This window comes from Acanthamoeba castellanii (genome assembly GCF_000313135.1).
Source record: "Acanthamoeba castellanii str. Neff unplaced genomic scaffold scf7180000084749, whole genome shotgun sequence".
NCBI lineage: Eukaryota > Discosea > Longamoebia > Acanthamoebidae > Acanthamoeba > Acanthamoeba castellanii.
Window position 1 is genome coordinate 111,306 of NW_004457364.1, and position 18,724 is coordinate 130,029.

The 18,724-nt window shown below is 56.5% G+C and overlaps 5 protein-coding genes across 5 annotated transcripts in view; 2 read left to right on the top strand and 3 right to left on the bottom strand.

Moving 5' to 3' along the window:
* Window positions 1-553: 553 nt before the first annotated feature.
* Window positions 554-6,942, bottom strand: ACA1_192330 (ABC2 type transporter superfamily protein; the record flags this gene model as incomplete). The annotated part of the gene is given in 23 exon segments (XM_004336448.1): window positions 554-787; window positions 859-1,147; window positions 1,233-1,371; window positions 1,479-1,761; window positions 1,890-2,178; window positions 2,269-2,344; window positions 2,421-2,571; window positions 2,682-2,879; window positions 2,971-3,168; window positions 3,268-3,432; window positions 3,444-3,484; window positions 3,558-3,872; window positions 4,024-4,198; window positions 4,302-4,412; window positions 4,485-4,610; window positions 4,688-4,994; window positions 5,080-5,147; window positions 5,214-5,455; window positions 5,547-5,760; window positions 5,851-6,125; window positions 6,195-6,344; window positions 6,472-6,772; window positions 6,871-6,942. 23 exon segments carry the CDS (start codon window positions 6,940-6,942, stop codon window positions 554-556), a joined length of 4,419 nt encoding a protein of 1,472 aa, XP_004336496.1.
* Window positions 6,943-10,247: 3,305 nt separating this feature from the next.
* On the top strand, window positions 10,248-14,555 carry ACA1_192340 (HECTdomain (ubiquitin-transferase) domain containing protein; the record flags this gene model as incomplete). The annotated part of the gene is given in 17 exon segments (XM_004336449.1): window positions 10,248-10,688; window positions 10,780-10,888; window positions 11,053-11,163; window positions 11,258-11,359; window positions 11,458-11,564; window positions 11,674-11,812; window positions 11,932-12,032; window positions 12,153-12,230; window positions 12,335-12,542; window positions 12,690-12,778; window positions 12,902-13,243; window positions 13,260-13,309; window positions 13,390-13,543; window positions 13,624-13,802; window positions 13,876-13,951; window positions 14,070-14,327; window positions 14,415-14,555. 17 exon segments carry the CDS (start codon window positions 10,248-10,250, stop codon window positions 14,553-14,555), a joined length of 2,685 nt encoding a protein of 894 aa, XP_004336497.1.
* Window positions 14,556-14,770: 215 nt separating this feature from the next.
* ACA1_192350 (methyltransferase domain containing protein) lies at window positions 14,771-16,442 on the bottom strand (the record flags this gene model as incomplete). The annotated part of the gene is made up of 5 exons (XM_004336450.1): window positions 14,771-14,966; window positions 15,089-15,254; window positions 15,348-15,624; window positions 15,876-16,046; window positions 16,410-16,442. The coding sequence occupies 5 exons, from the start codon at window positions 16,440-16,442 to the stop codon at window positions 14,771-14,773; spliced, it is 843 nt and encodes a 280-aa protein (XP_004336498.1).
* Window positions 16,443-16,538: 96 nt separating this feature from the next.
* Window positions 16,539-17,226, top strand: ACA1_192360 (uncharacterized protein; the record flags this gene model as incomplete). Its single annotated transcript, XM_004336451.1, has 4 exons — window positions 16,539-16,612; window positions 16,736-16,824; window positions 16,913-16,970; window positions 17,067-17,226. 4 exons carry the CDS (start codon window positions 16,539-16,541, stop codon window positions 17,224-17,226), a joined length of 381 nt encoding a protein of 126 aa, XP_004336499.1.
* A 205-nt stretch (window positions 17,227-17,431) lies between these two features.
* Window positions 17,432-18,724, bottom strand: part of ACA1_192370 (OTUlike cysteine protease domain containing protein) — a gene marked incomplete at both ends in the record, with an annotated part of 2,153 nt that continues 860 nt past the window's right edge. The window contains 5 exons of the mRNA XM_004336452.1: window positions 17,432-17,727; window positions 17,805-17,961; window positions 18,064-18,225; window positions 18,301-18,363; window positions 18,457-18,545. Of these exons, the coding sequence (XP_004336500.1) occupies window positions 17,432-17,727; window positions 17,805-17,961; window positions 18,064-18,225; window positions 18,301-18,363; window positions 18,457-18,545 (767 nt within the window). The remainder of the gene's footprint in view (window positions 17,728-17,804; window positions 17,962-18,063; window positions 18,226-18,300; window positions 18,364-18,456; window positions 18,546-18,724) is intronic.

The following is an 18,724-nucleotide window of genomic DNA, read 5'->3' on the forward strand; positions in this document are numbered from 1 at the left end:
CGTTCCTTCTTGCCCGCTTCTCCGCTGTTGCCGTTATTGCTGCTGCTGCTGCTATTGGCGGCGGTAGTGCCTGGCGCTGCTCGCTCGCTTTTTTCGCCTTGTGCGTGCGGTAGAGGACACCTGCACCCCCCCCCCACAATGCGAGAATAACGCGGAATGGCGCGGCCATCGTGGGTTATTTTACGCGTGGTACTTACTTTCGTCTGGGGGGGGGTAAACGTGCCATACGTGCGGCGACTAGTCAGCACAAGTGGGGCAGCAGCGGCCAAGTGTCCTGTCACACGATGTGCCACACGTGGTTTAAATATAATAATTTGTCTATTTAAAGTAATATATTTAAATTAAAAACATTATTTTACACAAAGAGAAGAACGAGTGCAACAAGGAGGAACAGCTGCAATTACCAGTAGCGCTGCGCATCGCTGGTCTCACCCGCCGCATCTGGGTGGGTCCAAACGCGGATGCAAAAGAAATGCCAAGAAATGAAAGAAGAACAACCTTTGTTTTTCATTTCCGTGTGACCGGAAACGAGTCCATTGGTGGGGGAGGTTGTTCAGCGCTTCTGGTGAACGACGAACTTGAGCAGGAGGGCGGCGGCGACGATCAAGGCGATCCACCAGCCCAGCAGGACCAGAGAGTCGCGCAGGAGGTTGTTGGCCGCCATGCCCAACTCTTCGAGCACCTGCGCGCCCGTCGTTTCCGGGCAGTACTCCTTGAAGGCGCCCGCAACCGCCTTGATCGGCACCCGCACCAGTTCGCTCGCCGAGCAGGTGAACGTCATCCCGTCCTACATATTCATATATATATTTATGTGAATATATATATATATGAAGTGAAAGTGGAGGGGAAGCCACGTACCACTTCGTTGATGAGAAGTGCCTCGATGCCGTACATGTCGATGTCGAGGTAGTGCGCCCAGATCCACCAGGGCGGAATGTTGTTGCGGGTGATGAGGAAGCCGGCGAAGTTGGAGAAGAGGGTGAACACCAGCGCCGACAGGGCGTTGGCCAGGGTGATGTTGGGCGACGACAGGCAGATCACGAAGATCAGGGTGACCGAGATCAGGTTGGCCAGCAGGTAAATGCTGAAGAAGATCCAGAACTGACCCGCGTTGTATGATAGGCCCGAGATGAAGTACACCGGGATCCTGTGAAACGGTCATTACACATACATATTAATGATAAAAACGAATATTATATATATGAGAATATATGAACATCAAGGGCACGTACGAGTAGGTGATGGCGTTGAAAACAAGGAAGGGCACTTCGACGAGCACCAGGCAGGCCAGGTAGACCAGGGAGCTGTACGTGCGCGAAGCCCTCTCCCGATACATGAACGACCGCTCCTGGAACACCTTCGCCTTCAACTCTGTTTGTGTGTGTGTGTGTGTCAGTCATGTGTGTGTGTGTGTGTGTGTGTCGCATACGGGGACATTAGCTACGCCAAAAGATAGAACGAAAGAGAGGAAGCCGTACGAATGCCGAGCAGATTGGCAATGAGCATGGAAAAGTAGAGTAGGGAGCCGCGTTGGAACGCGCCCTGCTGAGTGTTGTCGAACTGGAGGAAGAAGGTGCCGATGATGATGCCCAGCACCAGCGGTCCCAGCACCTTCTGCAGGAACTCCTCGGGACTGCGCCCGTAGGCCAGGAAGCTGCGCTTGATCACCTGCGTGAACTGCACGACGTAGTTGCTGGCGTAGCGATGCAGCAGGCGCTGCTTGATCTTCTCCCACCTGCTCTGCTCCTCCTCATCCCCATGCTGTTGTCCAATCACAACACAGCAACATAATCAAGATATGTAAGCAATATATGAATATGTATACGTATGTGTATATATCGATAAATGTACATATGTATATATATCGATATGTGGGGAGGGGTCCATACCGCGGGGAAGATGCCGGCTGTGAGTTCCTCCTCGGCGGCGGCGAACGGCTGGGAACGGAGGTAGGCGTCGACGTAGAAATTCTCCGCCGTTTTGCCTCGCTCCATGTCGTCCATGGGGATGCCGTCCTGGGCCGACTCCTCCTCCTTCTCCTCCAGCGCCTTGGCAATGCTCGGCTGTTCGCGGAGTTCGTCAACGCTGGTGGGCACGGTCTTGGGGATGCCGGCGCCCGTCACCTCGAGAATGAACTCGGCCGGGTTCTCGTGCTTCTTCACCATGTGATGCCCCAGCCTGTCGTGTGTGTGTGTGTGTGTGGATGAAGGAGGATGACGCATGAGGAGAAGAGCACCAAAAGTAGTGTTGGTGTTGCTGTGGTCGTACCCGGCAAAGTAGTCCAGGAGAATGGAGTAGTCGCCTTCCTGCGTGCCGATGGGTCCAAAGTACGTCGTGTAGCCACCTATGTCACACACACACACACACAGTTTAGCCCACACGATGGTATGGGGGGGGGGTTGCGGTAGTGCCATGAGTACCTTTCTTGAGGAGGAGCAGGTGCGTGAACATGCCAAAGATGGTCGCGGATGGCTGGTGGATGGTGCACACGACCGACGTACCACGGGCGGCAATGTTCTTCACCGCGAGCATCACCCTCTCGGCGCCAAACGAGTCCAGGCCCGACGTAGGCTGTTGAAGCGCGGCACAGCGGTGGTAAGATTCACAGACGCAGGCACGGGGAAGACTGAAGAACAGTCGCGGTGGGTTGAGTAAAGTGAGTGGCTTTGGCTGGAACGCACCTCGTCGAGGAAGAGGAGGGCAGGGTCGGCAGCCATCTCGACGCCGATGGTAAGACGCTTGCGTTGGTCGGCGGAGATACCGTCGGCCGCGTTGGTGCCGATCACGCGGTTGGCGATCTGCTCGAGGCCGAGCACTCGGAGCAGACTACGCGCATACTTCTTCTTCTCGGCCCGAGGGATGGACGACGGCAAACGACACTGTGGACAGTTCACAGTCAGCGCGAGCAATAATAAATACATAAATACATAAAGAAAATAAATAAGTATATAAAGATGGTAAACAACGTACGAGAGCAGATAGCTCGATGGCCTCGTAGATGGACTGGGTGGGGGAGTGGATGTCCTGCTGCTCGACGTAGCCGATGATGCGCGACAAGTTTTTGCCGGTCTTGCGTCCGTTGACGAGCACCTCGCCCGTGATCTTGCCGCCCGTCTTGCGGAGCGCCAACACGTCCATCAGCGTCGACTTGCCGGCTCCCGACGAACCCTGCCATACATTCATTGCATCGAATCAAGAGAAATGATCGTCATTCTCAACATTCTTACGCACGTAGGCTTCCTCGTGTAATGTAAAATAAGTACGTACCATCAAGGCGAGCATCATCCCCGGCTTCACGTAGCCAGAGACGTCGTGGAGCAGCTGCAGCTCCGTCTTCTTCAACCCCGATTGCGTGAACACGGAGTAGTTGAGATGGTGCCACGAGAGATACGCTCCGCCCTCCACGAACCCTCCGCCGCGCTTCTCCAGGACCTGGTCAGCACTGCCCTCGACTTTCCCCTCTTTCCCTCTTCCACATTTTCGCCTGTAAAGAGCAATCAGACCATAATATATTGCTGTTGCTGGGGCTGGGGCTGGGGCTTGAAGTGAGTACGTACTGGGAGAGCTGCTGTTTTCGTTGTCGTTGACAGGGCTGCCGTGTCGGCGCTTGACGTATTGCGCCTTGACGGTCTTGATGTTGAACTGCTTCATTTCGACTGCTTCCTCCTCGCTCACGTCCATGTTCTTCATGCGCGGCTTCCTCGGGGGCGAATGACGCACGAACCGCAGCCCAATGTAGGTCACCAGCGTGAAGATGAACCACCAGCAGATCAGGCACACGATCATGATCCACTTGAGCCACTCCCGGTCGAACACGCCGTAGCTGTTCACGATGTAATCGGTTCCGTCCGTGATTGGACAGGCACGATTCCCTGTTGTGTCGTGTGTGTGTGCGAGTGTTGTGTGAGTGTTGTGAGAGTGTTGTGTGAGTGTTGTGAGAGTGTTGTGTGTGTGTGTGTGTGTGTGTGAATAAAATGCCAATGAATGTCTGGTGAAGCGAGAAAAATATGATCTCGTACGTACCGTCAAACCCGTCGGGGAAGGGCAGGTTGAAGTTGGGCACGGAGGTGGGCGGCATGAGCTCGGAGTCCGTGCACGAGTATTCGCGGCCCCAGAACTCGTTGGAGGCGAGGCCTTGGAAGGCGTAGGAAACTGGATTTGCGTAGTACATCCAAATCCACCAGCCATAAATGTGAATCTGAACCCCAACACCCGGCACAACAAAGAAGTGAGTGAGCAACTGTTTAACGCGCTCCAGCGTTGAGGCGACCTCGGGAGTGAGCGGCACGTACGCGAGGAACCAGGTAGCCACCAAACATGAGGAGCATGGCGATGATCATGGGTCCAAAGCTTTGGGCATAGAGCAGTGACGGCGACCACACCGCTATCATTCTCGACAACGCGCGCATGGTCTGTTGTGCGCCGGTGCGCAACTGAATGATCAGCTGAAGGTCGAGAACGAGGGACAGAGATAGGTAGCGCACCCAGTAGTGGAGGAAGCACATGAAGATGAAGTAGCCGAAGCGACCACCCGAGTCGCCTTCGTTGAGGTTGGACAGCCAGTAGATGATGCTCGAGAACGCTCCGACCTCAATCGTCATGGTTGGTATCTGCGCACCTCCGAACGTGAGAAGAAGAAGAAAAGTGTGTGTGTGTTGTGTGTGTGTGTGGTGTGTTGCCAGCGTACCTCGGCCACGATCGTGGAGAAGAGATAGGGTGACGTGCAGTAGTACTTCTGGTCGCGCTGCATGTAGAAGACCGGCCGCTCGAAGATCGTGAGCGGCAGGGCCGTGAGCGCACCGAAGCTCCAGTAGGCCAGCACCGCGAACGTCAGGCCCACCCGGGAGCTTATGTCGGCCTGGTTGTAGTCGAGCCTCAAGAAGAGCGTGCCCATAATGCAGGACAAGAGGCAAGCAGCGAAGATGCGAGCCAGGTTGGTGGTCTTATCGCGCCATTCCCGCATCAGCGCGCGCTTGGTCAACAGCCAATATTGCCTGCGGAGTGACGCGGTGATGGTGGAAATAATGTTAATGACTTTGAGTCATGGCCAAACGCCAGACGACGTTAAGTGAACGGTACATGTAGATGGGAGCGGCGTATTTGGCATCGCAGCCGTAGTCCACCAACTCGATCTTGGCCGGATGGTCCTGTGCCAAGGGCGTATGGTGAGACAAAAGACATTCCATTGAGCGATGGTGGGCGAGTCTTCTCACCTTGTCTTCAACTTCGTCGTGGGTGATGTGCTTGTTGGTGCTGGCGATGGTCTCGGCCACGTGTTTGAAGTGGTCGGACTGCCTGTAGGCCGCCACAAAGTCCTTGGGATCCAGCCAATGGAACTCTTCGTCGGGTACCGCGGCCAACACCGAATCGTCCTCGTCCTCGTCATCATCATCACACTCCTCGACGGCCCTGTACTTGGTCGGGTTCACGCTCGTGATGGATTCGACTACCTCCTCTGTGCGCATTGCAATTCAACTGTGAGAAGTCGATCCGGTCGTGTGCGGTTGTGTGTGTCGTGTCGTGTTTAACATGTAAAAGCGGCGTACGAAGGAACTCGGCGGGGTTGAGCGTCGATCTGCACCTGTAGCCGAGCGCCTCGAAGTACTCGAGGGAGTCCTCGCGCTTGCCGAGGTAGGCGATCTGGCCCTGCGTGAGAATCATCACATTGTCGAACAGGTGGAACACCTCGTAGCTGGGCTGGAGGAGCGACACCAGGGCCGCGCCACCCATGTCGACGATCGTCCGCAAAGCCCTCATCTCCTGCGAACGAGCAACCCACGGGCATTGAGCTCACTTGTCCTACAAAAGAAAAAGAAGAAGAAGAAAAAGGAAAAGGCACGGGGGGCGTACGTCGTAGGAGGCAGAGGAGTCGAGGCCTGTGGTGGGCTCATCGAACAGCCACACGCCGGGCGACTTGGCCCACTCGATGCCCACCGACACGCGCTTCTTCTCGCCGCCCGATACGCCGCGGAGCAGCGCATCGCCGACAATGGTGTTGGCACGGTGCTTGAGGCCCAGAAGCTGCATGATGGCCTCCACGCGGTCTGCTTTCGCTTGGCTCGACACGCCGCGCGGCATCTGGCAATCAGCGCTGAAGCGCAGCGTCTCCTTCACCGTCAAGGTTGCTGCAGGTGAGAGGGGAGTCAGCGCTACGCGAATCTTTGGAGCGAGCAGTGCATAATAAAAATTCGTACGAAGATGGACATCCTCTTGCTGGATGAAGGCGACGTCGCGATGGTAGTGCTTGCGCTTGGGCACCTTGCCGTTGAAGGTGAGGTTGCCTTCGACCTTGCCCACCCGCACACGGTTGGCCAACAACTTGAGCAGCGAGCTCTTTCCGCACCCTGGAGGTCGACATTTTTAACCTTGGTTTACCAATAACTGGAGCTCATGGCAATCACATTGTCCTTTTTCGACGTTTCTGATAGTTTGCGGGCGACTCGGTCGCAGGGGAGCGGAGCTCACGCGTACCAGGGGCGCCGAGGAGCAGGGTCATCTGGCCGGGCTTCAGGTAGAAGCTGACATCGTCGAGGATGGGGATGGGCTTGGGTCCCTTCTCGGGGATGAAGCGCCGCACGGCGTCGGCGACGACGGAGAACACGCTCCGGTGGTGCCTGGTGGGCGGCAGCGCGGGCACGCGGTAGGTGAGGTTGTCCACGGCGACGAAGATGGGCTCGAAGTTGGGGTTGTTGACTTGGCGGGTCTCCTTGATCCAGTCGCTAAACAGGTAGTCACGGTCCTTAATCTTCAGCTTCGGCTCATCATCAGGACCCTTGAATGACACACAACACACGCACGACAGGCACGACACACAACCGTTAGTGATCACTCGCTGCGCTGGCCGGGTGGGCTGCGAGCGAGAGTGCGCACTGAGTCTGATGAAACGTCGGCCTGGTCATCGGACTGGGAAGAATGACTCGGCGGCCGTTCCTCTGTCTCCATGATGGTGGTGTGGTGATTGTAGTGTGCGAGGGAGAGGCAAGACACAAGAGTGGCGGGTTGAGCTTGGCCCGTTAAATATTGCCCGACTTACGCAAGTGCGCCACCCGCCGGTCTGCCGCCGCCGCTCGGCCGCCGCCGCTCGGCGCCGTACAATGACGTGCGGCACAACCACCGTTAACTTAATAGCCCACCACACGTGCGAAATGTTGGTACATTTCTTTTATCATTTCGTTTTATTTGTTTTATTATTATTATAAAACGCTAGGCTTGAATGCGATCTTTAATCAACACGCAGTGCTCATAGGCACGCCAGACATGAGGGACAGGGATGTTGGCGAATGCCAGTAGCATGAGCTCGTAAGTGTGGAAGTGGGGGAACTGGTTATTGTGGATGAAGTTCTTGATGCTTGTGAAGATCAGTTTGCATGGGTTTACCTCAGGAGAGTACGTTGGCAGGAAGATGTACTGGACTGGTGGCAGCAAGAAGAGTTGTCAAAGGTTCCCATGTTGACAGGCTGAAGTGGACACTGGCATTGTCCACAATCAGCCAGTGGCCTGCCACAAGGTGGCCTTCCTCCACTGCTGTGACAATGAACTCAAAGAAGTCCACTAGGAATTTGAAGCTGCATGAAGGTGGAGGAAGAATGGTCAGGTTGAGAAGCAGGGTGAGTGAGTAGTCAGTGTTGAGTGCTTCCATGGATGTCATGTAGAGCCATGCACCACTTGGCCCAACCTGCCAACCACAACAGACATGCCACCTGCAATAATACTGCATGTTCTCTGCAGTGTACTTGCAGAGTTGCTGGGTCATTGGTTGTTTCCATATCCACCCCCAGGAAACAAAGATTCAGCAGACAAAATCACAAGAGATATCAGCAGCAGGCAAAATCAGTTCAGAAGATTGGTGTGCTGAGCCAAATTAAAGGTTGGGTGGAAGCACAGATTCACCCAAAGCACACAATGAATGAATCTGCTGGAAAAAAGCAAAGATTAAAATGTACTGGAAGCCACCCCCAGGGCCAGTGTGGAAACTTGGGTTGAGTAGCTTTTGTTTCCAATAGTGCAGCAGGCCTTGCTTGACATGGAAGAAGTGCTTGGCCAGAGAATCCCGTTGTAGAAGAGCAATGAGAGCAATCCCTTTTCTCTGTTGACCAAAATAAAATCTAAAACATCTTGTTAGTTAAAACCAAATATTTTTTTTGCTCCAACTGGAATTGAGTTCTTTGTACCTTCACCTTGATGGCAGCAAGGGCAGGCATGACCTTTGAGGGGCTTATGGCCCTCTATCAAGGGGCCTACCCTGAGTTTGACCCATCTTGGTGGGTTAAACAGGTGGCTGGACAATCATTTTTTGTGATTTGGTCACACCCAGATTGTGGGTGGACTCCAGACCGCTGCCCATGATGCCACATGCCCCAATTTGAGACCAAAATCATCTCTTCAACCCACCCTGATGGCTACAAGCACCGTTGTCTTATGGTTCCATGCACAGAATGGGCCACATGCTATGGGAATCACAGCAAAAGTACAAAAACATGGTTGCTTATTTGATGTTAAGATTAATGCTAATCAAGCTTTTATGGTGTGTCTAGAGCATGTGGATGAACGCCGCCAGCAGCAGGAGGAACAACAGGAGAAGCATGAGAAAGAAAAACAGGCAGAAAAAGAAGAACATGAGTGAAAGAACAAAGAAACCACACATACTGCTGAGCAATGGACAGGTATGTTCATTACTTTTATGTTTGATGTGAGCAACCAAAAGTTGCCATCACCCATGTCTGACACCCCATTCAGGCTGATTCTTCTGTCCTGCACAGCACCCCTGCTGCACATTTAACAATCAACACAAGCCTGACCAACCTTCACCACACAAAAACAACAGAGGAAAGAGATTGGCTGGTAAGCCAGTTCCCAGCAGTGAGGAGAAGTGGAAATGGAAGAGGGAAGACATTAACCCTGCCCTCCACCAGGCAGTGCATCAGCAGAACCACAAGGCCATCCAGGCAAGGGCAGAACAACTGACTCAGAGGCTGTCAAGAAAGTCTGCTGCAGTGAGGAGGAGGTCACATCACTTTGCACAAGAGCATCAGCAGCAAGAAGGATATGGTGAGGAGGAGGTTGGAGGACATTCCAGAACATTGGAGAAAATCTAGCTCTATTGATAACCTGCAGCATTGTATCTGGCAGAACAAGATCTGCATTCTTCAGCTGGAGGAAGAAAACATGTACACCTTCCCTTCTCCCTACCCTCACCATACTGGACTGCACTGCACTGCGCCACGCCACACTGGGCCACACTGCACTGCACCACACCACACCCCTTCTCCCCTTTCAACCTCACACTAACCATGTTTGGCAGAGTGGCCCACCTTCTCCTCACCAACTGCTTGAAGCACAATACAGTTGGTGAGCTTAAGTAGCTCACTGTGGCTCATGGCCCAACAGCTCAAGAAGCAGCAGGCAACATACCCAACATGCACACCTCCATCCTGACAGACTGTGTGCTATTCATCCTCACCCAACATCTCACCCATCTATCCTGGTCTGTGGCCCCCAGAGGATGTTCACTCTTCACCACACATCACCACACCACTGCACTATGACCATTCTCCCCTTCTCACACCACCTCCACCCAGAGGGCAACCACACCCCACACTCTCAGGAGGACCCTGATGCTTCACCACACTTCAGCTCCTATGACAAAGGGTTCCACTCTCCTCCTCATCCTTCAGGTGCTCCCTCAAGCCCACCTGCCTCAATGTCCCTCACCCAGCTCCTCAATACTGAGGATGATGTTCTCTCAGGCAATACCATCCTCCAAGTGGGCGGCACGTGAGCCCCGCACTCAAAACGTTATATACAACATCTTCAAGGCCTCGCGCTCTGATCCTACAGCCCGCGGGCTCTGCTTTGAGTCTGTCCAATACTCTCTGCCGTGGTGTGGCACATGTTGAGAGCATGTTCGCCAAAACAGTGTTTTCTCCGGCAAATGCCGGTTGGCATGCGGTCACACCAATAAAACGTGCGGGCATCCGCAACAGTTTGGGTTGGTTCGACGTCTTCGGAAGAAATCTAGAGTCGGAGCTCTTGTTGTGGTTCAGTCCGCCGGTCGGTGGGTGGCGCCCTTGGGACCGTGGCAAGGGCTCGGGAAGGAGAAGTTCCCCTCTGCGGAGTCGAGTGCTTCAACGAAAAATGCAAAAAGAAGAATTGCAGAAAAGCAAAAAGAAATCAACTTGCAGCAGTAAGTAGTTTGTTCGGGCGAAAGTGGTTTTTTTTAATACTAATAATAATAGAAAGAGCTGGCGATGGTGGTGAGCGTCGTGTGGATGGTGGTGGGGCTGGGGTGGTTCTGCATGGCCTGCGCCGCCGTACAGTTGGTGCTGCTGTTGGAAAACCGGCCCTGGCTCCCCTCCCAGCTCCTGCAGCAGGTTTCATTCTCTTCATCTTCCACTCACGCCTCGACTCCAACGTCGCTTCTGGTCGACCTGGCCATGGCGGGCTTGGGCTTCGTGGCACGCCTTGTGCGCGCTTGCTGGGCCACGGCACGCAATGCAGGATCCAATCGCCGACAAAGATTGCGAATGAGAAGATTGCACAACGCCGGCGCAGGGGGCGGCCTGTCGTGGCTGCGCACGTCGCTGCCGCCGCTCGGGCGGGTGCTCGACGCCGGCGGCAGCCTGCCGTCGGGTCCCGGCATCGCGCGCCGACCCGGCAATGCCGGCCAGAGTCTCGCCTTCTCCTTCACCGTACGGCGCTCCGCTTCTTGTTGGCGCAGCACTCGCCTCATTTGTCACGTTTGCGGCGTGTGCGGTGTGTGTGCGGTGCGTGCGGTTACAGTTGATGAGCTGGCGCGGGACGACTTACACGGAGCCGCTGGAGCGCGAGGTGCGCGTTGAGATCAGCGGGACCGCCACGCTCATTCCCACGGTCCTCAACCACAACAACGGTTCGTGCAAAGTGCCAACTTGTGTTGTGGGGTCCTCGCTAATGGTCAGCAGACTAAGCTGATCCGTGTGTCGTGTCGTTGGTCGTGTCATGTGCGTGTCGTGTGCGTGTCGTGTCGTCGTTGGTTGTGTTGTGTTGTGTGATCGTTGGCCGTGTGGCATGCAGGCACGTACGATGTGACATACATGGCTCGCAAGGCCGGCAGCTACCAGATCGCCCTGTGGGCCAACGACAAGCCCCTCGGTGACAGCCCCTACGCCATCCACATCTCAGCCGGTCCCCTCACCCACCCACCTTCCTGCATTTCTGGGAGACAACCGCGCGCGTGTGCTGATCGATCTCCTGCGCACGCGGGTCTGATGGCGCGCAGGGCCGATCGATGCCCGGCATTGCACGCTCAAGGGGCCGGGCATGGGTCCGTTGGCCCTACCCAGCAAGCAGGACACTCACATCATCGTCCGCACGGCCGACTGTACGCTTAACATTCAATCCCATTGGTCAATGATGGAATGACATATACAAACATATATTGTAATGTGTTCCTGGTATTTGTGGTGGTGATCGTTCAAGCCTTCGGCAACGAGCGAGACACGGGCGGACCCGCCGTGTTCAGGTTGGCCGCGAAGGGCGTCAGCGCCAAGTCTGGGCTGCCCTGGGAGCGAGACATCCATGTCGACGTAATTGGCCCTCTCCCATGATCTACAATGATCAAACACTGTGATCACTAACAAAACCACGTGTATGCATACACTACTGCTTGTTTGTTGTTATATGGTGGCCAATCAGGTGCAAGACAGCGGCGACGGTTCGTATAAATTGACGTTCCGCCCCAAGTCGGGCATCAACGAACTGTGCCTCTTCTACCGCGACGATGAAGACGAGCAGCCCCTTCCCAACGGCCAATGGGTGATCAACGTGCTCAAACGTGCGTGTTTTTGTGTCGGTGTCGTGTGCCGTGTCGTGTGTCGTTTGTGTCGTGTGCGTGTCGTTGCAACCTCGCGACAGCCCGTTGATCGCCAAAAGGTCTCTCCTCCGATTCGGCAGCCAAGCAGATGGCGGCGCTCGAGACGAATGTGGAGAAGAAGCGGTTCTTCTTCAAGACCACCCAGAGGGGCTCCACGTTGTGGGTCTTCATTACCGAGAAGGTGCGCGTGTTGGTCAGTTACAGTGGTGTTTGGCGGGAATGGGAGGAATGCACATTCCTCATGCCACTGCTAACTCGCGACATACTGATCATTCCTTACCCGTCGGTCGTTGCCCCGCAGCAAGTGGCCATCTATTCGTACCTTCTGGGCATCGTGCCTCGCCGCCTGCAGGCCGCCCGGCTGCACCGCACCTTGAAGGTACGCACACACCACCGACGACACGACACGACCAACGGCACGACCAACGGCACGACCAACGACACGACCAACGAAACGTGCTCACACATAAAGAAATGGTACAGGTGAGTATCGATCCGGCGTCGGCAACCGATTTCTCGCTGGACATGGACGACGGGCAGCCGCCGCTGGTGTTTGCGTCCAAGGAGCGCAACGTGTTCTACGCCACCTACCACGCCTTTGTCAACCGCGTCGTCGCGAGCAAGAGTTTCGAGGAGCGCCAGCAACTGCTCTTCGCCGAATTGCGCAAGGCCGGCGGTGGATACACCACCCGTGCGCCTCCCCACCTCACACACGGCGCACGCACACGCACGACACACGCCACGCACGACACGCATGGCACGTGACACGACACACGACAAGACACACACGGCACGATACAAACTAACCCAACTCAAATGGCCCGATATGACACGTAAGAGGTGCAAGCCGACCGAGCTGATATGGTGCAGACGCTGCTTCGTCTGGGCCGTACGCTGTCAGTCGACCAGTGGAAGGGCCGATGGCAGGTGAGCCGCTCCCTTCGCCCCAAAACAACTCGTTCGTCGAAACCAGCTCACGGATGTCGTGTCGTGTATCGTGTATCGTGTGTTATACGTTGTGTGTTGTGTGTCGTGTGTCGTGCGGTGCAGATCACGTTCCAGGGCGAGCCGGGCTATGACGCGGGCGGCCTGCTGCGCGAGTTCTTCGCGGTGATGGGCCGCGAGGCGTTCAGGCCCGAGGCCAGGCTCTTCTCGCCGCTCAGCGACGAAAGCGCCACCTGCGGCGTCCACCCGTGTCCCAGCCGGCCCAAGCTCAAGTCCAAGTCCAAGGCCAAGGCCAACGACGCGTCTAGCAAGGGGAAGGACAAGGCAGCCGACCACGACAGCAGCGGCGACGACCAGAAGAAGAATGAAGAAGACGAAGGCCAAGAAGGAGGGGAGCAAGCGCAAGGGGCTGCTGGGCTGGCTCGGCGGTGGCGCCAAGGACGACGAGTCCGCTGACGTACAGAAAGAGAAGGAGGCGCTGGAGCTCTACAAGGCCGCCGGACTCTTCCTGGCGTACGCGTCGACCATCGTCACGGCGGTGGTTGGTGGGTCGACAAATAATAAGATGTGGTGGTGGGACGTTGTGTGTGCAGGAAGACGGTGTGGGACGCGGCGGTGCACGGCTCGGCGCACCTGGTGGACGTGCGGTTCACCCGCAGCTTCCGCAAGCAGCTGCTGGGCCTCCCGCCGCACTTCACCGACTGGCAAACCGACGACCCCCAGGCAAGTCGCCCACGCGCATCACGCGTCACGACACGACACGCAACACGACACGACACACACGTCACACGCGCGACTCACACGACACGCAACACGGCACAACACAGTTTTACATGTCGAAGGTGAAGTATCTGCTGGACAACGACCCGAGCGATCTGGAGCTGACCTTCACCGAGGAGGTGTTCGACCAGTCGGGCGCCCCGGTCGGCGAGGTCGAACTCAAGCCGGGCGGGCGCGACATCGCCGTGACCGAGCTCAACCGCCACGAATACCTCCACCTCCTCGCGTACGTTCCCCCCCTTCGCTAGCTGAGCCCTCCGTTTCGTTCTTTGTGCAGATTTTAACTCCGAACCGTACAGCGAGTACCGCCTCTTGAAGAGCGCGGAAGCGCGGATCGGCGCCTTCAAGGAGGGATTCCACTCACTGATTACGGAGGTATGTTTCCGGAAAAGAACTAAACAGCTCCGGAGCCAAAGACCTAATATTTAGCTCCGGAGCGCAAAGTAACTAATCTCTCAACTCGATATCTAATCTCTGCGTTGCACGGCAACAGGAACTGATCTGCATGTTTGACGAAAACGAGCTCGAGCTGCTGTTCAACGGGCTACCCAGCATCGACCTGGCCGAGTTCAAGGCCGCCGTGCAGTACAACTCCTGGCGGGCTGGCGACGAGGTGGTGCGCTGGTTCTGGGCGGCCGTCGAGAGCTTCAGCGAGGAGGAGCGCGCCCGGCTGCTGCAGTTCATCACCGGCTCGTCCCAGCTGCCACTCGGTGGCTTCGGGGCTCTCACCAGCCCCATTTCTATCAACAAGGTATCGTGTGCGGTGGTGCGTGTGCGTGTGCGTGTGCGGGGAGAGTTGTTTTTTTAAAGATGCTGAGCCGTGTGGGTCACCGCACAGATCTACGGGACCGACACGTTGCCGCAGGCGTCGACGTGCTTCAACCGGTTCAACCTGCCCTCGTACACGTCGTACTCGGTGCTCTCGGAACGTCTCCTCTACGCCATCAACGAGGGCTCCCAGGGCTTCGGCTTCGCCTGACCTCCCCGGCCCGAAACAATCAACGTGCCCTGGCGGTTGTATCGGCCAAGGCCAATTTCTAGTGTCACGCCACGCTCGTTGCTCCTGAAATGATAATCATGCCACGCCGACGCCACACACTCACGCTTTTGACCACTCTTCTTCCGCCGAATTAAAACATTTCCATTCTTTATCTTCATTTCTCTTCATTTCGGCTGCATGGCGGCCGTTGCGGCTCAGCCGGCGCGCTTGCGGGCCTTGACCTGGAGGAGGTCGAACCACATGTGGAGCTCGCCCTTGGCCCGGCTCTGTTCGGTGTGGCGCAGGTAGGCGTCCACCACCTCGTCGATGAACGCCTCCTGTTGGGGCTCCGGGATCCGCTGCTTGTGCGGCAGCCACTGCGCCACGAACTGCTTCAGCTCCTCCGCGTTACTGCACGTACCATCGCGCGTGTGTTGTGCGGTGGTGCGTGTGTCGCGTGTTGTGTCGCGCAGCCAAGTCAGCACATGGCTGTGGCAATTGATCATAACAGGAGCAACGAGCGTGGAGCGCACTCTGCGTTGGCCTTGGCCGGCACGACCTCCAGGGTCTCCACCTCGAACCCGCACCTGGTGAGCAGATGGCGGTAGGCCTCCACGAACAGCTGCTGCCTCCGCTGCTCGTCCTGCACTTCGTCTTCTCCCACCCGGCAGCCGCCGGGGTGGTGCGCCAGTATGAACTCTGCCATCGAAGACCACAGCAGCAGGTGAGCCCATCAAGTCAACGTTTTGGCTGCCTGGCCTAGCCCAAGGGGAGATGAGGGCAAAGCCAAACCTTCGGTCCACCCGGAATTGGCGGGATAGGTCGGGGGCGCGTAGTGCTGGAGGTGGTCGCGCCACGGGGCGAGGGCCGCGACGATGTCCAGGACGGGGGTGAACTCGCGCGGGCCGGCGAGCACCATCGTGAAGGCCAGCAGGCCGCCCGGCTTGAGCACCTTGTGAGCCTGACGGAGGACCGCGGCGTGGTCCCGCACCCAGTGGAGGGCCGTGAAGGAGAGCACCATGTCGAACCGGTCCCGCCACTCGTCCGGCAGCTCCGTCGCCGATGCCAACTGCAAGTGGTGTGTGAGCCGATTACGTGTCTTTTGCGTACACCCACACACACACACACACAACACACAACGCCGTACATGGAATGAAAGGTTGTCCACCGAGTGGTAGGCCTTGCGGGCGTAGTCGAGCTGCCCTTTGGAGGTGTCGACGGCCACCACCTTGCGCGACACGACACGCACGACACGACACGCACATGACACACACGTTTGTTTAGCAATGGTTGGTAGAGTGGAGTGTTCATTGGGGGTACCCGCGCCACAGGCAGCTTGCGGGTGGCGATCCAGGCGGAGACGCTGCCGTCGCCGCAGCCCAGGTCGAGCACGTCGCCGGTCATGGCCGTCTGGCGCAGGTCGCCCGTGCCGGTGGTCGGCCCGCCCAGTTCCTTGGCCAGGCTCCGATGCACAAAGTCCAACGCCCACTCCTATATATGTCCGCAAACCACCAAACATTATCGTCATATAACATATATACATACAACATATATATGTCATGATCACCCAAACAGTATGTTGCAACAAGCCAGGTGTGGATGTGGGGATGTACGCGCTGCGGTTCGTTGTACTTGGCGTACTCCTCTCCAGCCCACTCATGAGCCATGTCAGGTTTGTGCGTGTGTTGGAGGTCTGTGTCGTGTGTGTCGTGTGTAGATAAAGAAAAGAGTTGAGTGTTGGTGCGCTGTGGCGCGCCACTTGGACCCAACCATGAGCAAGCAAAAGTTGCGTGGGTGCTCCGCCGAAAACACCACAAAGGAAAAAAGGAAAATAGAAAAGAAATGACGGAATACCTGGAATACCGAGCAAGAATCGGATCTGCGCATCGTTTACTCATTAATTGGTTTTGTGTTCATCCATCGGTGGCTAGCCTTCCCTCATCAAAATCCCTGCTGGGTTGAGTCTGCGCACCGGAAATCAAAATGTCAGAAAACACAAATGGAGATCAGGCGGGCAAGCCACCCTCGTTCGACCGCACCGGCACTGGCCTGTACAGGTACTCCTCCCTCTGCTCTCTCTCTCTCTCTCTCCCAACAAGTTGCTTCGAAGTGCACGACACACGCCACTTTTGATTTTTGTTGATTTAATTAATCTTCCTTTTTTTCTGAATCGTTGCCAGTCCGATGTCCGTCCCTTGCTTCCAGAGTGCGATGCTCACGGGCACTGGCCTCGCCTCTGCCTGCGCCCTCGGATACTACGCCTTCACACGTGCCCATCGCCTTCTCATCCATCTCTAATCCCTCCAACTTCTCTCCTCTTTCTTGCTCACGCGAAAACGTCTGATGCACGTCCGCAGGCAAGTTTCATGGACCGCTGGCCGTGGGCGTCTTCACTCTCGGGTCGGTCATGAAGTGGTACGAACACACGACACACACACACACACACGCACACCGCACACGCATAGCACACGCACACACGCACGAACTCGACTGATCGGGAGTACAACCAAGGTTCACGTGCCAGAGCCAGCTGGAGGCCAAACGGAATGACATGGAGCAGCTGTCGGTCATGCAGACCTTCTACGAACAAAAGATGAAGGAGGCCTACGTGCAGCAGATGCGAAAGAAGGCCCAAGAGGAGAGAAACGCCAAGAACAACGCTGCCAGCTAACGAGTCTTTATGAATGGTCATTTCATGCTGTGGTGCAATCGCGATTGGCGTGTGAGGTGTTCAGGTTGTGAGCCAGCTATGGCTCTTTTTGTGCATAATACAACCTCCCTCCCAATCGGTGGTGTGTGCGTGTGTGTGTGTCCGCGTTCGTAAACCATCGATCTGTTCATTCATTTTGGCTGCTGTACATGGGCTCCGCACTTGCTCATAGGAGGTCCTTCTTTTCGCACGTGGTGAACATGTGGATCTGGAGGTCCTCGTAGTCGACGCACTGCTGTCCGCACAGGAAGCACGCGTTCTCGCCCTCGCCGGCTGGCGTAGCCTGCGGCGGCTGCACTGTCGTTGCCGCTGCTGCCCCCGATGGCGCGAGTGCGGGCAGCGGCGCCTCCTCCGTCGTCGGGTCGAGCGATCGCAGCGAGTTGTAGTGGTTGCCCCGGTGGTAGCTGATCCGAATGGGCCGAGCGCCGCCGCCACCCGCCCCTTGGAATGTGTTCATCGGTTCTACAGCCAACACAGCGGTGTGAGTCAGGACCGCACGACGCGCACGACACGACACTACACTACACACAACAGCTAACCTGAAGCGTAGGAATAGACTTCGATGGGCCGGCCGAGCATCTCGGAGAGGGCCTGGATCTCCGGGTTGTTGGCGTAGACGCCCAGGCACCGCTTGCGCAGCACATAGGCCTCGAAGTCCTCCGTCACGAACTGCGAGAAGTGGTCCCGATCCTTCTCCTATACGTGGCGCAACACACCACACACAACACACACACAGAGGCGAGTGAGCAGCGACTGCGTTTTTTTGTCAGGAGGGAGTAGGCTCTGCTGTGGGCCTACCATGTAGTCAAGGCACTGTTTGCGGAGCTCGGCGTGGAGGGCGGGGTCGGCGTAGGCCTGGTCGGCCACGGCGCCAAACAGGCAGTTGCCGTCGTCGCTGATCTTCTTGATCATCAGGCCCTTGCTCAGCATCAGCCCCTCGAAATCCTGCTCCTTGTCGGCCTGTGTGTCGTGTCGTGTGTCGTTGGTCGTGTCGTTAGGTCAATGTCAGAGACGAAGGAGGAGAGGAGATGGTACGTCTTCGTCGGCGGCCACGCGGGAGAGCATCATCGCGGCTTGGAGCTGTTCTTCCTCGCTCATCTGTTCGCTCATGGAATGTTAGGAAGCCACGATGGTGGCCATCACCTGATGATGGACCGGAAGAAGAAGAAGAAGAAGAATCGTTGCATGTACCTGATAGCCGGGCGGAGCTGAGAAGGCCGGGAAGCCGCTCGCCTGCTGTGGCTTTTCCCATTCGTCTTCGTCGTCGTACCACCCTCCTCCTTGCGCGCCGCTCAAGAAACTGTGCGTCGTGTGTGTGTGTGTGTGTGTCCACCGACATTCATGTGCGAGTGAGGTCACCATCATCATCACCTGGCGCGGAATGGAACAAGCGAGCGCGCGCGTACTCTCTGCCCTGCTGGAGGAACGCAGACCAGCCGCTCGGCGCCGCCTGCTGCTG